General features: G+C 35.1%; 1 protein-coding gene across 5 annotated transcripts in view; it reads right to left on the minus strand.

Annotated features, from left to right (window-relative positions):
* Positions 1–22,741, minus strand: part of ATXN2 (ataxin 2) — an 80,654-nt gene that overhangs the window by 39,998 nt on the left and 17,915 nt on the right. For all 5 annotated transcript variants that reach the window (XM_044673538.1, XM_044673555.1, XM_044673522.1 and 2 more), the window contains 6 exons: positions 11,334–11,458; positions 8,295–8,386; positions 6,028–6,225; positions 5,381–5,559; positions 3,468–3,677; positions 235–417 (listed from right to left, as the gene is read on the minus strand). In XM_044673538.1, coding sequence (XP_044529473.1) covers positions 235–417; positions 3,468–3,677; positions 5,381–5,559; positions 6,028–6,225; positions 8,295–8,386; positions 11,334–11,458 — 987 coding nt within the window. The remainder of the gene's footprint in view (positions 1–234; positions 418–3,467; positions 3,678–5,380; positions 5,560–6,027; positions 6,226–8,294; positions 8,387–11,333; positions 11,459–22,741) is intronic.

Consider the following 22,741-nt stretch of genomic DNA (forward strand, 5'->3'; position numbering starts at 1 on the left):
CAAAGGAACTGGCGAAAGAAATGGCAAAACCACTTCAGTATTTTTGCCAAGAAAACCCCAAACGGGGTCAGGAAGAGTCAGACACAACTAAAACAACTGAACAATAAGGTTATCTTAACTCTCTCTATAGTCAAATGGTAAATATGACCAAGCCCTCAAAAGATTTAATTCTTTTAAAATCAATAGTATCAAAGAGAATGGAATAACTATGCCCCTGAGCAAATTTTTACATACCCCCACTGACCACTGATGACCATGTTCCTCCTGAGGGGCTACTCCGTGCCACAGGAGGGGTAGTTACTTCGCCTGGTGCATTGTGGGAAACAAATTCTAAACCACTGGAGATTGACCCCCTCCCAGTAGAAACTCGGTGACCACGAGGGTGACGTTGAGCCTTTGGTGACATCCTTGGTGGGCCTAAAAAGGAACAAATATCACATGAATCCTTCAAAAACCTGACATTTTGCTCTTTAAATGGATGCACACGGAATGGCAGTTTATCTATAAGAATGCTATTGTTAAAAAATTACAAAATCTGATATCGACCACACTTAAGATAAAGAAGTCAAAGAAACTGCTTGGCGGGGGGGGGGGGGGGGGGGTTTAGAGGATAACAGTAAATGCTAATTTTGGTTTTATAACACAATAGTTAGCAATTCTCTCAAAGGATGAATATCATGAAATTTGCCCAACAAAACTAAATTTATTATATTTAAAAACACACTATGTGGATATTCTTTAAAAATAATGTAATCAAACAGTGTCATTTAACTCTGGGATAAAAACTACTAGTCTCCTGAAACATATCCTGATAAATAAATCTAAAGGTTTTCCACAATTTCTCAACCAATAGACAATCTAAAAATAAAATCTAAACATTACAAACGTGATTTACTATAAAAAGTCGTGTTCTATTTTCTTTTTTTTTTTAATTTACAAGTGCTAAAATTTCTAGTAAGTATACTATTCATGCTATTAAAATTCTGAATCATTTCTGAAATTAGGACATATACTACTTTGTGAACACAAATTCTTTGTTACTCTCAAGTAAGGAAATCAATACAGACCACACTGCGGTTCTAAGCCTATAGACTTGAATTGCTTAGGAAGAGAGGCTAAGAAAGTTGCTCAATGTCACATAGCCAGTATGTGTCAGAGGCAAGACTTGAACTTTGATCTTCCTGACCCCTGGTTTCTATTCATTGCCCTGAATTCACCTTCCATTTTTACTATTTTGGGCAGCAAAATTCTACTTCATTAATTGTGTCAGAAAAGAATTTGACGGCTATTTCTGAATAGTCTTTTACAAGAACAAGTTATAAAGGTAGAATTAGCCATTAAAATGAAAGCTGACACTGTGGATTTTCCTCACACATGAATTACAGGCTTTCAGATTCCTGACATGAAAAGCTAAGCACTCACCACCAACTTTTCTTAATTAATTACATGGAAATATTTTTTTTAAGTGTACATTTAGGAACAATGTAGAAATGTAATCATGGACACATTAGTTTAAGTTGGAATATGATTATAAAGAATATTTTAACTATGTTTGCATAGCTCATATATTGTATAACACAAAGAACTTTTCAAGGAATAAAAACATTTGTTGTTAAAACTGTTTAATTAAGTGAAGTTTAAAAATCTTATCTTTTCTATAATGTTTACTGAAATATAACCCACTTTATAAAAATTAATATTGTAATAATAATGGTGACAATAATGAGAGCAACAACATTGATAAAGCACTTTGAGTTATTCAAGACATTTTACAAATATGATCTCATTTGATCCTCACAACGATCCCCCATTTTACAGATGAGGGCAATAGGTAGGCAAAAAGGCGAAGTAAATTGCTCAGGATCACAAAGTTTTTTATGAGATGAGATCTGAACTCTGGCTTTCCTGACCCCATGGCCAGTGCTCTGTCCACTGCACTACCTAGCTGCCTTACGGTTAATTTATAAAATAATAAATGGTTATTTAACTCAACCCAAGCAAGTTAAAAGAAAAAGAAAAATTGTATGCTTAGTAACAGAAAGTTACATCGGTAATCATTTGTTGTTCAAATAGTATAATTAAAATATATCATGTATCATAAAATATATATCACATACATAATGGTCATGCCAAACCATAAATGTGAAGGATGCCTTGTCTTATTGCATTATGATCATATATACATTCATTAGGGAAACAATATCCAAATATTTCATCAGAAGGCTACATTCTCCTTTCACATCAAATGACCTTGGAAAATAAGCAATACCTGCTGATCCAGGTATTAGTAGTTCCAATTAAGAGCACATGATACCTATTTACAACTATAGACACAAAATTTATTTTAAACATAGCCATCAGCACATTAATTTCCTCCGTCCGTTTTTGTAATGACTGAAACTAAAATTTTATAAAAGTAAGATTAAACTTTAACATAAATACCTTAAGCTGGCCATCCAGAATTACAAAACTAAATAAAAGTAGTGTATTCCTTTTATGTGAATCAATAAACAATCTTCCTGCACTACATACGTGGGTATTTGATGAATCACAAACTAGAAATTACTATCAAGTATAGTCAGGCCACAGAATAAAATCCAAAGTTTCAACAGGAGCAAAAAATATTCAAAAATCTCTGTTAATTTAAGCAACATTTTGATCTAGATTCAAGTACCCCTTTCACAATACAATATTCTAGAAAAAAAAATCAAGAACCAAATGTATAGTTACCTAATTCACCATTTGAAAAGTAAAGCTACTTTTAGTAGTAGTGGTGTGTGGGAGAATCAAAGCACACTTTGCTCATTGCATCCAAGGGCTTCAGGAGATAAGCTAACCTGATCATGTAAGAACCTTTTCAAACACAATAGAACAAACCCAAAAAAGGACATTTATTTATTCATATATCTTAAAAGCATGCCTACCAACCATTATTCAGTAGGGAAATATAAGGTCAGACACGTACAATGGCAACAACAAGATATGCCTCTCAAAAATTATCCCAAATCTAATACTATTATCTGCTGACAGTAAAATAGTTAAATCGAAGCCTTGCCAAAGGATGTGTGTGTGTGTGTATATATACAATATATAGATTTATGATCAGAATAAAGAATGAGTGGAATCAGTTTGTTCATTTATACTCAATCATGAGTCAAGGGGCAAAGTATGAGGTAATTAATCTAGTCTTGGAATTGACTTTTTGGTGTTACAAAATAAGCATTCTTATTCTGCTCTGAGCTTTGCTTCTATATCCACTGGGTATATTTTGTAGTTTCAGTCGTTTTAAAAATAAAATCTCTTTGCAAAAACAAAAAGTTAATAGAAATAGTTTTGATTAAACTAAAGTTAAAACGTGAAAATTATAGGTTACTAAAATAATGAAGAGGAAACAATTTTGTAATTATAAACTCACACAGGAGTTAAACAAAGACAAACAAAAATATGAACAAATTGTGGTATTGTACCTTCTGAAGACATGCGTTTAGGCATAGTAGAGACAGGAGCTGGAGAACCATGAGCAGAGGGGTGAGACGGGGGTCTGGATGGCCGCGAGGGGGGCCTGGAGGGCGGCCTTGTAGGGGTGGCTGCCCGAGGTGGAAGAGAGTTGGGACCTGACTGGTAGCGAGAAGGTGGGCGAGAGGAAGGAGATGGGCAAGGCGATGGCCAGGGAACACCTGACAGAACAAATGATATGAAGGAAAGTATAAAAACTAAAGAAAAATCATGGGGGAAAAAAAGCAAACAGAAGAAAAAAAAAAGGAAAATGACAAAAATGATTTTTTGTACGTTGTACCCTTTGAGGACAGTCATATGATTTGGTTTTTGGCAGTTAAACAACTAGCAAAAGTTCCCAAGTTCCTTTAAAATTCTTTAAATAAGTCTGTTGGAATGAATACACGTTCCCAAAGGGTTAATTAGGATCTACTCATACTACTTGAGGAAGAATGCCTTGTTCCTATGAATATTTCTCAGTACCACCTTGTCAAGACTAGTGCAGAACATACTATAGGACTTCACACAATAAACCACCACTAAGCTCAGGGAGAAAAGTAATGGACTACACCAGCTCTTACTTGCCCAATGTAACACCAGAATGGAGGCATGGGGCATCTGTTCCAACTAAAGACACAGTTAAACAATCACGTTCCTGGCAATCAGTTCCCCTCACCATCTGAAATTCTACTATCACCTGCTAATGCTGAACCAATTTCTACAACTATGAAGTAAGGGAAGCAGACCAAATCTTAACTTCCATGATTTCCCACATTTATAGGCTTGACATTCATTAGCCTTTTAAAAAAAAGAGAGAGAATAAAGACCAGAAGGAGTTGCCCTCTCAATATGAAAGGGAAAGAGAAGTTACCTAAATAAGTTATGCAAACACAGGGCATACACTAGAAGAAAATTTAACTGAATTAAATATACATCTACAAAATATTCAATGACCAAACACAAGGGTGTTGGTGTTGATGGACTATGGGTAATAACAGGTTGGTGCAGTTTTTCATTTTAAATGACACCAGACTTACCTGGACTTTAGTAATTTTCCAGGTCTCTTCCCCACAGGTCCCCACACTTGAGTATTCTGAACTTCAGGGCACTTTTCAACTTTTTATTGGGAAATTTTTGAACATGGTGCTATTTCACCACTAATTCTCTACTCAACGAGTAAAGAAAATTGACAAAAAAAGTCAATATTCTGCATGAAGAAAAAGCTATTCCTAATCTACCTCAAAGTATTCTGAAGAGATCACCTTTCATCTTACCCTTTAAAAAATACTCAAGTGTTTAGTTGGAGAGAAATTCTGGAGAAAGAAATTTAACAGAAAAAAGGGACACTAGAAATTCAATGACAGTTGTGCTTTTCTCTTTACTTTTTTGTCTTTTCCTTTCAATTCTACTACTTACATCTAAGTCATTTTTTCACTGCCATTATCAGTCTAAGAGCAAAATTAAGAGTTATTAAGGCATGATATTATCCATTTACAACAAATATTACAACACTGTGGAAATGTTTCCATGAAACATTATACTGAAATGATATTATAAATCCATTTTTAAATGGAAATATCATTTAATTTTTACAATTTCTTCAAATCTAGACCAGTCATGTATTCCATATCAGTAAAATATGTTAGAGATAATATTGCATCAATGTAGCAAATAGTTAATTAATACACTTACAAATGGATTCTACACAATGTTTGTCAATTCAAGGTGCATAAAAGTAAAAATTCCAAACTATATAGACTATACTATTAAAATCATTACATACATACACATTCATGATTTTTTAAAAGATCTGAGTTTTTTAAAGGATTTAAAGCAAATTGCTTTTAAAATCAATGAACTTCATAGATTAAAGCAGAACACTTGCCTCCATTAACGACTCTTTGGTCTGCTGCAGAATTCAGACTAAACTCTGAAGTATGAGATCCAGATCTTGGAGGGGTGGGGCCAGATGTGGGCTGGCCCATCCTTGGTGAATTTTGTCTACCACTTCCCCATGACATGACATCTCGAGTTCTTTGTCCAGGTGGAATGTACTTGTTTTCCCTAAAAATGAGAGCAATTCACTGATCAACATAAAATCACAGAAAAATCAAAACTGTCTAGTTCTAGTATCTGAAATATGAAAGGGGAAATTCTGAGAGCATAAAAACAAGCCTAACTTGAGTGAAAGTAGTTTCAAAGGTTCAGAAATGAACTAATAAACTTTGATCTTAGAAGCATTAAAAACATTTGCAAAACTTCATTTTTAAGAATCACCAAGAAACAAATAAAAAAAGACATTATTTTATTATATTTATTTGGTTCTTCTTTGAAATCAATAACTTAAGAGCTGAAAGAGATCTTTAGTGAAAACCATCACTTTTCTGAACTTATAGGGTTAGTGCAAATCTCAAAGATGTTTACAACCAAGCCAAGTTTGGATGAGTTCCTTTAAGGACATATATACTAACTATATCACCCAGACCTTACAAAAGGTATCCAAAATTCTGGGTCAAGTGTTCCATTAAATACCTCGTGTTAATGCTGTGCCCCTCACGTTCACTGGCATTTCTCTGAACAGCAGTATATTTTTCTTCTTCACTTCTATCATCATTTTCAAGGGCTACCCGAGCTTTGTATTGAGCACTTGATTCAATTTCTTCAGCTAATTGGTTTGCTCTTGCTTCCCGTTTTAAAAATTCTTCTGAGTTATCTCTCTCTAATGGTACCCTAAACATAGAAGAAAAAATAAAGCAAGTTACTTTATAGTCATAAAATGTTAAGAAAAACTTTTTAAAATATATATATATTTTGAAAATATTTTTCCATAGTTATACAATTCATGTTCTCTCCCTCCCCTCTTCTCTTCCCCTTTCTGAAGCTGACAAGCAATTCCACTGGGTTATACATGTATTATTACTTAAAACATATTTCCATATCATTCATTTTTGTAAGAGTAATCTTTTAAATTCAAAACCCCAAATCCTATACCCATATAGACAAGTGATAAATCATTTTTTCTTCTGCATTTCTTCTCCAACTATTCTTTCTCTAGATGTGGATGGTATTCTTTCTCATAAGTCCCTCAGGATTGTCCTGGATCATTGCATTGCTTTTAGTAGCAAAATCAATTACATTTGATCATGCCACAATGTTTCAGTTACTATATATCTCCTGGTTCTGGCTCATTTCACTCTACATCATTTCATGGAGTTTTTCCAGTTCTTATAGAAATCAAGCAGTTTATCATTCTTTATAGCACAATAGTATTCCATCACCATCATATACCACAATTTATTCAGCCATTCCCCAATCGAGGGACAACCCCTCATTTTAAAAAAACCTTTTTAAAAAGCATCTAGCTTAAAAAAACTCTGACATGGGTCTAATTACTCAAATGTACAAGGAGCTAAATCAATTGTATAAAAAAAAATCAAGCTATTCCCCAATTGATAAATGGGCAAGGGACATGAATAGGCAATTTTCAGATAAATAAATCAAAACTATCAATAAGCACATGAGAAAGTGTTCTAAATCTCTTAATAATTACAGAAATGCATATCAAAACAACTCTGAGGTACCACCTCACACCTACCAGATTGGCTAAAATGACAGCAAGGGAGAATAATGAATGTTGGAGGGGACATGGTGAAATTAGGACATTAATGCATTGCTGGTGGAGTTGTGAATTGATCCAACCATTCTGGATGGCAATTTGGAACTATGCCCAAAGAGCTCTAAAAGACTGCCTGCCCTTTGATCCAGCCATAGCATTGCCAGGTTTGTACCCCAAAGAGATCATAGATAAATAGACTTGTACAAAAATATTTATAGCCACGTTTTTTGTGGTGGCAAAAAACTGGAAAATGAAGGTATGCCCTTCAATTGGGGAATGGCTGAACAAATTGTGGTATATGCGGGTGATGGAATATTATTGTGCTAAAAGGAATAACAAAATGGAGGAATTCCATGTGAACTGGAAAGATCTCCAGGAAGTGATGCAGAGTGAAAGGAGCAGAGCCAGAAGAACGTTGTACACAGAGACTGATACACTGTGGTAAAATCTAATATAATGGACTTCTGTACCAGCAGCAATGCAATGACCCCGGACAATTCTGAGGGATTTATGGAATAAGAACTCTACCCACATTCAGAGGAAGAAATGCAGGAGTGGAAATACAGAAGAAAAACAACTGCTTGAACACATGGGTTGAGGCAGACATGACTGGGGATATAGACTCGAAACGACCACACCAATGCAACTATCAACATTTTGGAAATAGGTCTTGATCAATGACATGTTAAAACCAGTGGAAATGCAAGTCGGCTATAGGGGGGTCAGGAGGGGGGGGAGAAGGGGAAAGTAAGAACATGAATCATGCAACCATGGATAACTTTTCTAAAATATAAAAATTATTTTTTTAAAAAAAAAGCATCTAGTTTGAATGTTTAAAAAAAACTTATTCAAAGATTTTAATTCCTTGGGACAATTTAACATCTAAAACCATCATTTAAATCAAGAAGTCACCGAAACTTTTAGCCTTGAGACTGTCAATTGAGTTTTGGCAAATTAACAGATTTGTTTAAAAAATGTTTGCCTCCCAATAGGAAGGCTTTAAGAGTTACTACATAGGGAATATACATTTCCTCTCTGACCATAGAAATTTGTAGTTTAGGCTAGTGAAATTATTCTGTAAACTTTGGAAAACCTGTAGGAATTCTTCCCCCAACTTTCCAAATTCAGTATGAAAAAAAACCACTCAAGTAAAATGAAATGAAAGTAAAAATTTGAAACTCACGTATATGATGATAAACTGCTATCATAGGTGGAAACTACACCATAATTTTCTTCATTATACCGAAACATATCATTGGGATCCCATCCATTAGACTGGAAGAAAATGAAGCTCATTTTTCCAAATGATAGTTTTTATTCCTTAGAATTTTCTACTGTGTTCTCATTCTTAAATCAATACTAAATATGCAGAAACTATACAAAGTAAAACTTCCAAATAGGTGCTTGACCAAAGTTAGACAATGAGCTATGAAAAATCAATTTACATTTTAATAAGAACCTTTCTTAGCTTTGTTGACTTTTTTCTTACTTTTTTTGTTATATAAGAGATGTCTCTCAGAGAAGAAAATGTAGAGAATATAATTTTTTTTAAGATAAAGCTTGATTAAAGTGCTTTAAAATTAAATGGTGAAGCATAAAAGTAGAGACTAGAACACAATCTTTTATAAGTGGTAAAAATTGAAACCTTGGTGGTCAGGTCCAAAGGCATGATTCTTCCAAAGCTGTAAGGTATGAATAGAAAGGACTATCACAGCTACCTTTCACTAGGTAAGGAGGCAGAGAAAAAACAGTAATAATATTTTCTAGTCACATTTCCAGTCTCACCAGAATTGCCTGAAACTACTGAATGGGGGTGGGGATAAGATAAGGGGATGGGAGTGTCCCCAGATCCAATTCTGCCAGCCAGTGTGTGATTTTGGCATATACATTACACTAGATAAGAGTTCCCACATGAATAAAATAAAATGCCTTAGATGTTATGATTTGTAAAGCCTTCTCTTTTCAATTTCAAACTCTTAAGTTGTTTTAAAGACATTCTAAATGATTATATTAGGTTCCAGAAGACAATTTTCAGCAACATGCCTAAAGCATGTTTGATGAGTTGCCTAAATGCTTAAAGCACTTTGAGGAAGGGAGCAGGTTATAATGAAATACTGCTGGATTTTGAGAAAAGAGGAAGTGGGTTCAAAACCTGCCTCTATCTCTGGGAATGTCACAACTCAAAGCTTGAGTTTCCTCAACAGTAAAATGAGGAGATTATACCAGATAGGTACCTAAGGTATAGTCAGCTCTATTTCTATGATTAAAGAATTCTCATTAAAATGATTCTGTCTTGCCTCTCACTTTCTTAACCCTCAACAATCAAGCTTCCAATTTCACTGCTCCACTGATAAGATCAGAAACTACTCTCCAGTTACCAATGATCTTTTAGTGGCCAAATCCAAAGGTCTTTTTCTCAATCCTCATTCTCCTTGATGTTGCTTACAGCCTTTGATACTGTTGATCACTCTCTCCTCCTGGATACTATTTTCAGGACACCTCTGTCTCTCCTGGTTTTCCTCCTACCCCTCTGACTGCTCCTTCTTAGTATTTTTTGCAAGATCCTCCCTCTAGATCATACCCACTATCCTGGACCATCTTCTCTTCTCCCTCTCTTCTTCATTTGGTAATTTCATCAGATTCCATGGATGTAATAACCATCTCTAGGCTGATGATTCTCAAATCTACCCAATCCTATCTCTATCTCTCTTGCTGCCCTCTGATATCACATCTTCAAATACCTCTCAAACTAGATATCCAGTAGACATTTTAAAAACATCCAAACTGTTCTTCATTCTCTTTTACCCTAAACTCTTCTCCTTTCCAAATAATCCTATTACTATAAAGGAAACTACTATCCTCCCAGTCCATATGACTCCCAATCTAAGGAAACATTCTGTTCTTGACTATCCTCCAGAGTCACAGTGTGGTCAATGCTTATCACTCTGACCTTCATCACGTCTCACCAATAGACCTCCTTCTCTCCTGGTACAGAATCTCATCACCTTACACCTGGACCTATTGTGATGGCCGAATGCTGGATGTGTCTGACTCAAGTCTTTCACCAATTCAACCTTTGAATCCAACCAAGGCCCTAAAGTAATTTTCCTAAATCACAAACCAGCCGTGTCATCCTCCTACTCAATATATTCCACCTCTGGAATCGAAAATAAAATACTCTGTTTTAGTATTCAAAATTTTTCAGGTCCATTGACATTGGTCTCTGGGCTGTTTGACAAACAAGAATCAGTCTCTAGCTTATTTTTTCTGTTGCTTCCCATGCCCGGATTTCTTTCCCTCCTCATCTCAGCCTTCTGGCCTCTCTAGCTTCCTTCAAGTCCCAACTAAAATATTACTTTCTACAGAAAGCCTTCCCCAACCCATCTTAATTCTAGTGACCTCCCTCTATCAATTATTTCCTATTTATCCTGTAGATAGCTTGGGTATACATATTTGCTTATTGTTTCCAATATTATATTGTAAGTTCCTTGATGGTAGAAATGGTTATTTGCCTCTCTTTTTATCCCCAAAGCTTAGCACAATGCCTAGCACATGGTAGGCACTTAACAAAGGCTTGCAGAATGGTGGATTCATATTTCAGAAATATTCAATAAATGATGTGATTGTCATAATGCTTTTAAGTACCCCCTCTTGATCCAGATAATCCAAGGTATAATTTCCTTAACAATTCAGCTCATCAAAGAGATAACCAATTGTTCCTGTGTATAGAAAGACTAGGAGGTGGAGTTCTCACTTACTGTATCAGAAGATGAATCAGAAGTACCAAGAAACCTAAAGGAATCTTTTCAACATGAAAATATATGCTGTACCTTGTGTAACATAAAGCTTGCTCTTGCCTCCAGTAATTTGTCTAATACTACTCTTTGATCTTAGATCTCATCTCCCTTCCACAATACAGATTACAGAGTGGCTTAATTATGGCTGTTTAGCCATTTATTAAGATATAAATGTACCACTCAAAAAATTCTGCTAGGTGGACTGTTCTAAAAATCTGAAGTCTAAAAATTGGTAATTAGAACCAATAACAGAGAATAATTCAAAAAAGGGAATGTAATTATCTTATGAAAATAGCTCATCTGTTAACATCTCCTTACATCTAGTCTCTTTCATTTCCAACTAATTCTCCACATAAGCTGCCAAACTGATATGCATAAAATACAGATCTGACCATTTAATGAACTGAATTACAAATGTTACTTACAACATCAGTCTCGAGAGCCTCAAACTCTTCAGTGGTGGCAGTTTCACCTCCATCCCATGGTTCAAGGTCCTTCTCTTTGTGTTCACCATTTACTTTAGCACTGATAGCTGAATCAGTAAATGCATCTGTAAAGGATTTTAATTAAAAGGTCACAAAATCAACCAATTAAGTATTTATGTTACAAGACAACTAAACAAGTACACTCATAAAATCTGAATTCTGGATGACTTATTTAAGAGAGAATTTAAAATCAATATAACTTAAGGACATGTGATAATATACTTTTGAGAGCTCTAGTTAACATTAAAATGGATTATTTTAGATTTTTAGAAGTGACAAAAAGATGCCATCCACAACAAAGGAAATCTTTACTTTTTATATTCCCTACAATCAAATGCACACAGATTTTAGTCTCCAAATCCAAAAGATCTATATGCCTGGAACATCTACTTTTAATACTTTGGTCAGTGGGCAAACAAAATATTTTAAACAGCACAGAACAAAATCCAAGTGCCCATAAAAGTACTCTGTGCAAAAAAAGTGAAGATACAGTAGCTTTTACAACAATCATAAATTCCAGTTGGGAAACAAGACCACTCACTCCCTGAAAGTCCTCAAATGAAGCATGAGTAGCCGCATATTGGGTAGGTGAAAGTGGGGACTCCTTTCATGTATGGGTTAGATGAGATAATTCCTTTAAATGCTTTTTTCTTTTAAGAAAAAATAATAACCTTTAACTCCCATCTTAGGATCAAAAATGTATATTGGTTCCAAGGCAGAAGAGGGGTAAGGGCTAGGCAATGGGGGTTACGTGACTTGCCCAGAGTCACACAACTAGGAAAATTTGAGGCTAGACTTGAGCCCCCTCCCTTTCAACTATTACATTTAGTCATTATGTGATTCTGCAAAAATAGTGACCCTGGAGTTCCTTTGCTAAGAACCTGAGGATTGACAGGATGCTACTTATTCTTAATCTACTAATATCTTTCCTCAGTAAGTCACTAGGAATCTGTCATTACTTTGTTCTCCTATTATCCAGCAACAACAGTTAACAGGAACTAGAGGGCAGCAATATCTGAGTGATTAGTAACTTAAAGAAATATCTTCCTAGCTAGAAGAGAGAAACCAAGCAGACATTAAGCATGCAGGAATCAAAGTTAAGGGGCCATGGGCTCAAATCCAGCTTCTATCAATCATATGACCTGAAGCAAACCCTTTCTGCATATGTCATCTATAAAATGAAGGGATAAGATGATCTCCAAGTTCTTTTCTAGCTCTAAATATTTATGATCCTACAATGAAGTACCGAGTTCATAGCTGAATCAAAGTATACCCTCTGGTAAAGAATTACTGCTCACAGTCCTCGCCCAGTTAGTTCAAATATAGGTATAGCAAATTTGCCAGACATTGCCATCTCAGCACCTGGAATCTGCCAGCATATATTATAGAAGAGGGCATTATTATTAAATCTATACACCCTTCTTCCAGAAAATGAATACAAAAGAAAAAGTACAATTATTTAGGGCCTCCTGGGAACAAATGATCCTATGGCAACTATTCCTCCTTGACAGCCCTGTCCAACAGAGCTGGAACTGACAGGGCTATGACATCTATATCAGCTGTTCCCATTCAAACCAAAGCTGAGTGTCAGTAGTGGGACTGATATCTACCTACAATTGTTATCAACTTTCTCCCTCAATCTCTAGAATTCAAGAAAGTTTCTAATAAAGAAGGAATTTGAATCAGGTAAGAAGTAAGTAGTTTAGTCCATCAAGAAAGCCTCCTTAGACCTACCATTAGTCATCTGCCTTTGAGAACGGAGTTTATAAGATCATAAAGAGGATGTACGGGTCTTTCTGTCCCATGGCATAGCAGGCAGTGCTTGAGCTCAGGACATGGTGCTCTGGGTACAGATTCTGCCTCAGAGGAGCTATGTCAGCCCAGCCAAGTCCTTGAACTTTTTTATACTTCTGTTTTCTCATCTATAATGAGAAGGTTGGACTCCATGACTTCTGTAGTCCCTTTCAACTCCAAATCAATAAGACCTCACAAGAGCCTCTAGATTCACTTCTCCTAGCAGCTAGCATAGTAGTGCATCTAATATAGTAGGTATTTACTGAAAATTTGCTAATTTTTGTTAAATTAAATAGACTGGTGTCTATTTAACAACATTACTTTTTTTTAGTATATATATAATGGAATTCATCCTGTGTCCTTTTAGAATGTGAAATTCTCCTCAAAAGAATTTAAATTCCTACTCAAATTATCAAAGGAAAAAATCTCCATCTAACTGTACTAATAACTACTAGATTTAGTAATTAGATGGTCAATTTGTAAAATTCACATTAATGTACTAAATATTTATATCACTTTTTAAAAATTTACAAATGGAAAAAAAAAAACCTAGGGCATTGTAGATTAAGCAGGCAGTAAGAAAGATGTAATGCTTTTGGATCCAGGAAATTAAAAGTTGAGTAAAAATTGTTGCAAATAGAAACAAAAAATTTTTAATCAAATACTCTTTTCTCTCTCTTTTAGAGGATGTACATGTGCGGTAATGAGGATATCCTGCATTCTAGAAAATAATTCCTATATGTCTGGGAGAAGGTCAACACTACATCAAGCTGTCGTCAAACCATAAGTTTGATATGTAAATTGCTTATGTGGGCGTAATTTAGATAAAAAAAATTTTTAAGGCATACTTCCCAAATAGAGCCAACATGAAAAATCATCTAAATATTTAAAGTCTACTTAGCAACAATTTTTCAAACCTTCTTGTTTAACCTGACTTGGAAGACCATGATTTCATTTCTAATAAAGGGATATATACTATCAACTTATTTTGTTTTGCTTAGATTTTTCTTTTCCTCATTAATCTGGGGGCTTAACAGTTATATAATAACTTCAATTCAGGTACAAAGAATAGACAATAGCACAAAGAGAAAATTCAATAAATACAGGTACATGTTCAAATAATTTAGTTTTCATCATTTGAACAGAATGAAAATCCTACTTTAAAAATGAGCTTTAGGAAAGACAATGTATGAAGGCAGAAAACTTAAGCAAGCTTAGATTATAATTTGCTGGATTTTAGAGAAAACCTTTATTTGTAGGGCTATTGTGCCACTTGGCAATAAATGTTAGGCTATGTCCATATCAAGAACCCTGTAATTCAATCACAGAATTTTAACATTAAACATATTATCTCATTCTATCTCTTTTTTGGGTAGTCAAAGCTGACTGTCCCTGACATTCTTCAATCTATATTGTTATCCAGATAATTTGTAAAAAACTCTGAAGAAGTACTCTAATACTGTGCAATGTGGCAATATGTATTATTTTGTTATCATATTTTAGATATTATAACTGAATAGCAAGGAATCAGTTGGCAGTGAAGTATTCTCGAAAGGATAGTGGAAATTTGCATGCAGATTTTTATAGTGCCATAATACACAAGCCAAGTATATTAATTTCCATTACATAGTGGAGTAAGAAACAAGAGCATTATGAGAACAAGATGCAGGAACAAAACAGTTCGGCTAAAATAAAGTTACCTGTTTCTGAAGGAACTACAGATATAGGAAGAGAAGAAAAAATGAAAATAATCAGATAAAATGGCAAGAAAGATTTAATTCTTCAGTCCTTAATAAGCCTGTAACAATACATATATATCAAATGAAAGTAAATCTCTGCTGTCAAAGAGCAGTTATGAATGTCCCATACAGACCCACCCACACATCTACACCCCAGAAATCAAGGGACAGCAGTCCAGGCATCCTAAGACGTGTTCCACTCCATGACTGGCAGAGTAAAAAGAACCACAATCTCTTCCCCTTCGTTAGACATTTCCTTTCTACTCCCTTTTCTCTATAATTTACAAATTTCAGCTTTGTAAATTTGATCTCAGAAAAATCACTTTCTCACTAATACATCTTTTTGAATACCATTCCCACAACTTGTCCAACCTTGGCCCTGAGACTTCATGGTAAATGTCTTCCTCTTTTTTTCTTGTGCACCTGCTGTATTGATATCAAAGCTAATTTTTGTCAAGCAACAGTATTAAAGATAAATGTAAAACAAATTCAATTTCAATTGTTCTGCTTAATTACTAGCATCATAATATTATTTTCTATACCTTTTCATTACAAATATATAGTATTTCATTTACAATACATGTTAAATGAGACGTTGTGAGCTAACATACATGGCTAACTGCCATTTACAGTATTATTTCATTAGGAAAACTTATAAATGAATTTTTATAAATTTTGGATCTTATTCACTGGTTATTTGGGACTGTTATCATTAAGAGAGCAAAGACCAGGTTTTTTTTTACTACATTTAGAATGCATTCAAGCATCTTACAAGATCTGCAATTCAGTTATAATTATGCTTACATAATCTTTCTACTTAAAAAAGTTATTATTCATTCTATAGTTTTGAGTGACCAACCATTAACAATAAAAACAAGAATAATCCTTTTAAAACAAACCTAACTTAGTAAAAAGCTATTTCAACCTACAGGCAATTCTTCAGGCAAAAGAAATAAAATACTAAGTGCAAGTCAGTCTTTAGTCAAAGGTACCTAAGGGGAATCCTAAAAACTTTCAAACAAGAAACCAGTGAATATAGAATTTAATGGGAATACAATGGATTATTTATTTATATGCACCACAAAGTTCTACTCCACCACCTGATGAAGGGACCTTGGGTCCCCAAAGTTGAGCCAGCTAGGTGCAAGTGTCAGGAGGTTTCATCATGCCACAAGTCTTCCAGTAAAATCCAACAGACTGAGTTTGGAGACAGCAGTTTATAACAGCTTTTAGAATTATTTATCATAAAAACCCACAGAAGAAAGGTAAATTTTATAGTGGCCATTAGGCTGATGTAGCACCTTTTTGTTTTTGCAAGGACAGTGAAGCAAAGAGAGTTTAAAATTTTCACAATTTTTAGAACATCCAGGAACATTTTTATTTAACAGGTATTCCAATTGCATAAACTTTGCCCAATGACCAAAAACTGAAATATTATTGTAAGGACTGAACTACTTCAAAAGTGAAACTGAGGGGCTGGGGGGGGGAAACAAAAGAAAAAAATAAATGGCAAGATGGTTCACAGGCTCCCCCTGAAACAAAAAACAATGTTAGATGCTGGTTCAATAACTTGATAAAGTCATCATAGATAGAATGCATATCAAATTGGAAGTAAGCCAAAGATAAAAAAGGTATAAAACTAAAAAAATCAGGGTTAAAAAGTTCATGAAATATAGTTTCAATTTAGTTTGACGAATCCATCTGGAGTTTCACATGATGGTCTAGAAGGTTCCTGTCTTAAGCAGTAATTAATTATCCAATTATGGTAGCAATATATTTTTCCTTTATGATAAACAAGCATGAGTATGTTTTAAGCATTCTAAATTTGTTTCTGAAGCAATTCAAACTATCACATGCAATAATATTTGTCCTCATGCGGCCATTGCATCCAACTCCGACCACTTCTGACTAAGTATAACCTGTTATTGCAGGTTCACAATGTTTCCTAATTACCAAAAAGGTCAATATTCATGCACAAATATGATTCCCAGTGGTAAGAGGAATACACATTCTCTCATTTGCATTCTGAATACTCCACCAGAGTAGCTCCTTCCTGCCAGACACTCTGTAACCTTAATGCATCAGTTGTGTAATCACATGATCAAGATGTTATAATCCCAGGCAGGTGGGTTCTGTGGATGGAGCACTGTGCTTTAAGTCAGGAAGACTTGAGTTCAAATTCAGCCTCAGATCCTTACTGTGTGGTCCTGGGTAAGTCACTTAACTTGTGTTTGCCACAGTTCCTCAACTGTAAAATTGGAACAATTACATTACCTTACCTTTCAGGGTTGTTGTAAGGATAAAATGAGAAAATATTTCTAATGTCTCTAGAGAGAATTCAGGACTCAAAATTTGAAAAACAAAACAAAAACTAATATTAAAAATTGTTTTTATGCTTAATTGGGGAGAAAAACATTTTTTAAAGAAAGGAAAAATAGTAACTACTTGTTTCCCCCTTCTCTTCCCTTATTACAGCACAAATGTAGTGTTGTTTGAAAAACATTTCCAATGGATCATGGGCATTTTACATGCCAATTTGAAACCATCATAGACCCCTGCAAGTGCCTGAAGAAACAGACATTATATTGTCTCTTAATACAGTAGTAAGGCTGTTTTCTGATTTTAACTCACCCTCTACTCATGTAGTATCCACATTTATGAGATGGAAAGAGAAGGCAGAAAAAGTTAAAAAATCAAACAAACAGGAAGACAATTAAAATAGAAAGATTAAAAAACATTAGAGATATAAGGGGCAATACAAATTACTGAATTCAAATTTTCATTTGATATGCGAGTAAACTGAGGTCCAGAGAGAAAAAGGCACTTACCAGTCAAAAAGCTAGTAAAATGGAAAAACATTATTCATTGTTTTTTTTCTACACATCACATTGCCTCCATATAAATTTGGTCCAAAAGATAAAGTCTCAAGAGAGGAATTTTTAAAAATATATAGCTACAGAGGGCAGCTGGGTTGCTCAGTGGATTGAGAGTCAGGCCTAGAGACGGGGAGGTTCTAGGTTCAAACCCGGCCTCAGCCACTTCCCAGCTGTGTGACCCTGGGCAAATCACTTGACCCCCACTGCCCACCCTTACCACTCTAAGAGCCAATACACAGAAGTTAAGGGTTTAAAAAAAATAATTAAAAAATATATATAGCTACAAGTTATGAAGACTCCTAATAACCTCAATATGAGTTCATGAAAAGCATTATACTAAAAGTCTACAATTAAACTAAGGAATGGATTACGGAACTGTTTTCTGTGTCATATTTGTCCTTATTTTTACTTTTTCCTCTTGTTGTCTCTCATCGGTTTCTCTTCAGGACATATATAGGGAAAACTCAAATTCACCAAAATTTAGGTAATGGGTCTTAAGACTGATTGGTACAGTACTTTACTACACTGTTCTGGGGAAATTAAGAATTCAAGATCCCATGAGGAGCATAACTATATGCTATTATCTCAAAATTGTTTTGGAGTTCTCCACAAAGGTGACTATGTTTCTGGATTAGATCTGAGAGAGAGAGAATTACCAAAAGAAATTCTATTAGACAACAACCATCTGATAAACTAAAAAGTACCACCTATTTTACTCTATAAATCCTCTATACCTCCAGATTACCTCTTATTACAGAGAAGATTCAAAATTCAAACCCTTCCTCCAAATCTAAAGCTCTTGCTGCCTCTTCTGTAAAATGCAAATAAGAGCACCTACACCTCAGAGAATTTAGAGGAGTAATGGGCTAATGAGTGTTTGGCAAGCCTTAAACCACTATATAAATCCAAAATTATGTTGATTATCCAAAATTCATTTCTTTGAGATTTTATTCTAAATTCAAATAACTAGAAAGAGCCAGCAAAACTAAGTCATTTGGAAATAAAAGTGATCAAACATTGCTCAAAATCTAATTAAGAAAAGTTGCTCTCTTAAAAAGTAAAGAATGAAGACGGTTTTGAAGTAGAGTAAAAGACATTTAATCAAATAAATCTGTAATTCCAAGATGTAGTACACAAAAAAAGTCACACCTTTCACTTCAGTAACAGTTCAGCAATTCCATATTTAAGTTGCCATGTTAGGTAATTTTATTTGGCAAAACAGTAATGTAGTCCAATGTAGTGGGCCAATTTATACTCCCTTTGAATTTCCTTCCTTGACCAAATGCCCAACAGGTTCCAGGATGGTGAGGGGTGCTAAGAATAAAAAACCACAAACAAGAGCCCCTGCCTTCTAAAAAGCTTTTTCTCTATTGGTGGAGAACAGGAAATGCTATCTACCCAAAAAAGTAAATAGTAAGCAATTTCCAGAGAAAGGTACCCTCAAGTGAGAGTAAGATTATCAGGAGAAGTCTTAGGTAGAAAAGAGGCCATGAAGTGAGCTATGAAGTAAGCTACAGATTATCCACAAAAGAGGTAAACTGGAAAATGATTCGAGGATTAGGGAAGATTGATGTAAAAACAGTCACAAAAGATAAAGACAATCCGTTTTATCAGTTTGCAGGAGGCAAGATTGGCCTTCAATGATAAACACAGGAGAATGAATCTGGTTCTAAAGGCGGGAGCTTCTTGAGCAGGAGTGATGTGGTCAAATCTGCAATTGTGTAGAGAATGAAATGAAGAGGTCAGAGACTTAGCACAGGCCACCAGAGAAAAGATAAGTTCCACAACAAGGGTGATAGTGCTGTATGGGAGGAAACAATGAATTCAAGAGATGCTCTAGAGGAAAAATGGACAAGACCTTGTAATGGATTAGTTATGAGGGAACTGGAAGAGTGACAGATGTCTTTGTCACCAATGTATCAAAGCTAGAAGACTGGAAAATGCCCTCCACATGAAGAAAGATGCTCGCAGTTGGTGCAGTAGGAAGAACAAAGAGTATATACAGCGAGATGCCCCACAGTCCCATCAGTTTGCTGCCAGCTGCCTACAAAACCAAGAAATTTAAATCTCCATGGGCCCGAGTTTACACACTGATAAAAAGAAAAGATTGTACTAGATGGGCTCTTTAGTTCTAGACCTAAGATACTTATGATCAAGAAATGGGAAGTTAGGAGAAAAAATACTAAGTTCTCCTGTGTTCAAGCTGTATGGTGTGGTGTTTCTCCAACTGGATGTCCTGAAGGCAGCTGGTAATAGCCTTCGAGGAAAACTAAAGCTGGGTATGAAGGGTATTTTAACAATATTCTAGGAATTTTAAACATTAGTAATTTGAAACTCCACTAAAACTTTGGGGGCAGTAGGCAAAGATCCAAGAGTTATGTGAACAAAACATTAATCAAGAAAAAACAGTAGTCAAGAAAACAATTATTAAGCATTTACACTATGTGCTGGGCCCAATGCAATGGACGAAAAGACAAAAGTCAGCCAAAAATACAGTTCCCACTCTCGAGCAGTTCACATTTTAACAGGCACAACACAATTACGCACATTAAAAAAAAGTAACAGTAAAAATGGGAGGTGATTTAGAAAAGGTCCCAGGAGGGAAAGGGAAAAAAGAAGTGATAGGGAGATGGGAACTGGCAAAGGCCAGTGGTAGAAGGTGGTCTATGGGCTGAATCTCAGTGGAACCCAAGGAAGCCAGAAGATGGAGATGGAGAGAATTCCTGGCACAAGAACAGCCAGGGAGAAGATTCAGAACTGATAAGATAAAGCATGGTATATGAGAACAGCAAAAAGGCTAGTGTGGCTCTTTGCCACAAGAGTTCTTTTAGAAGGAAGTTGATAAACACACATGCTGGTATGTCTTTAATGGCTAATATACAAGTTGTTAACCACTGACAGTACACTCTAGTAGTCTTGATATTTATGTTACCTCACTCATCACTAAGATGATCATGAACCAAGCATAGAATTCACTACAGAAGGAAAAAAGAGTGTCTATGAAGTCAATAACAATTTTAAAAATCTTAACTGGTTCCAAAATTAGGAGGGAAGCAAGAAATTAGGAAAAAAATCTTTATAACAAAAACCTCTGACAAAGGTCTAATTTCTCAAATTTATAAGGCATTAAGTCACTTGTATAAAAAAGCAAGCTATTCCCCAATTGATAAATGGGCAAGGGACATGAATAAGCAGTTTTCAGATAAAGAAATCAAAATTATCAATAAGCACAAGAAAAAGTGTTCTAAATCTCTCATAATTAAAGAAATGAAAATCAAAACAACTCTGAGGTACCACCTCATACCTAGAAGATAGGGCAATATGACAGCAAAGGAAAGTAATAAATGTTGGAGGGGATGTGGCAAAATTGGGACACTAATGCATTGCTGGTAGAGTTATAAATTGATTCAACCATTCTGGAAGGCAATCTGGAATTATGCCCAAAGGGCTTCAAAGGCTGCCTGCCCTTTGATCCAGCCATAGCACTGCTGGGTTTATACCCCAAAGAAATAATAGGGGAAAATACGTGTACAAAAATATTTATAGCTGCGCTCTTTGTGGTGACAAAAAATTGGAAAACGAGATGTCCATTGATTGGGGAATGGCTGAACAAATTGTGGTATCTGTTGGTGATAGAATACTATTGTGCTCAAAGGAATAATGAACTGGAAGAATTCCATGTGAACTGGAAAGACCAGGAATTGATGCAGAGTGAAAGGAGCAGAACCAGGAGAACATTGTACACAGAGACTGATACACTGTGGCACAATTGAATGTAATACAATTCTCTACTAGCAGCAATGCAATGATCCAGGATAATTCTGAGGGACTTATGAGAAAGAACCCTATCCACATCCAGAGAAAGAACTGAGAGAGCAGAAACACAGAAGAAAAACATGACCGATCACGTGGTTCAATGGGAATATGATTGGGAATGCTGATTCTAAACAATCACTCTATTGCAAATATTGATAATATGGAAATAGAAACCATCACAAATGGATGATGGATTTGGCCTTAAAACTGAGGTTTTCTATGATTGTTTCCTACTCTTATTAGACAATGTTTTTGACTTTTTAATAACATTGGTCAGAATCTGTTTCAGGTGACTTACAAAGCCCTGAGAGCTCTTAAGTACTGGTTCTTGTAACTTCGGGGGGGGGGGGGGGGTAATTTGGCTTGGTTTTGTTTTCTCCCCTGTCTTCTGTTCTTGGTCCCTAATTGCCCAATTGCTAGAACTAATGTGTTGTTAGAGGAATACAATGCCCACAGGACAGTTCCCTAGAAAGCTTTTACATAGTTACTAAATAAACTAGGATGTATAGAAGAGTAGACTGGAATAAGGCTATGAAATTATGTAAATGAGACTGAAAAGGATCACTATATTTAAAGCCCTCTAAAGAAGGTTGACATATTTTGTAATAATAACATTGCTATTCTATTATGCAAGTCAATTTAAATTATCATTACAGTAGCATTTTTGAAGTGATAACATTCCTTGAACCATTTTGGTTTGCAAAATGAATGTTAAAACAAAATAAAAATAAAATTATTACTAACAAGTCCAACAACAGTATGGATGTAGTAAACTTTGAAAATGAGAAATCTATAAAACAGTCAAGCACTTAATAAATGTTATTTTTCTCTTTTTATTAGCACTTCTATTTATATTATTGTTAGCATAAAAGCTTAAGCTTTATTAATAATCCCCTTGGCAAATGGTACTCCCCTTTCCCCTTCCATATAATCAGATGGTCACAAAAACTATACAGGAGACATATATACACATATTGGGTCACACACTGTATAAAAAATAACCAGAGGAAAGAGTGGGCATTGCCAAGTGTTGGAGAAAGGGTGTTAACAGTAGTCCTCATAAGCTTATTTACTGCTGTGATGTACTATATGCTTGGTTATACAGATTTAAATAGTGTATTAT

Source organism: Gracilinanus agilis, chromosome 1 (genome assembly GCF_016433145.1).
Source record: "Gracilinanus agilis isolate LMUSP501 chromosome 1, AgileGrace, whole genome shotgun sequence".
Taxonomy (NCBI): Eukaryota; Metazoa; Chordata; class Mammalia; order Didelphimorphia; family Didelphidae; genus Gracilinanus; species Gracilinanus agilis.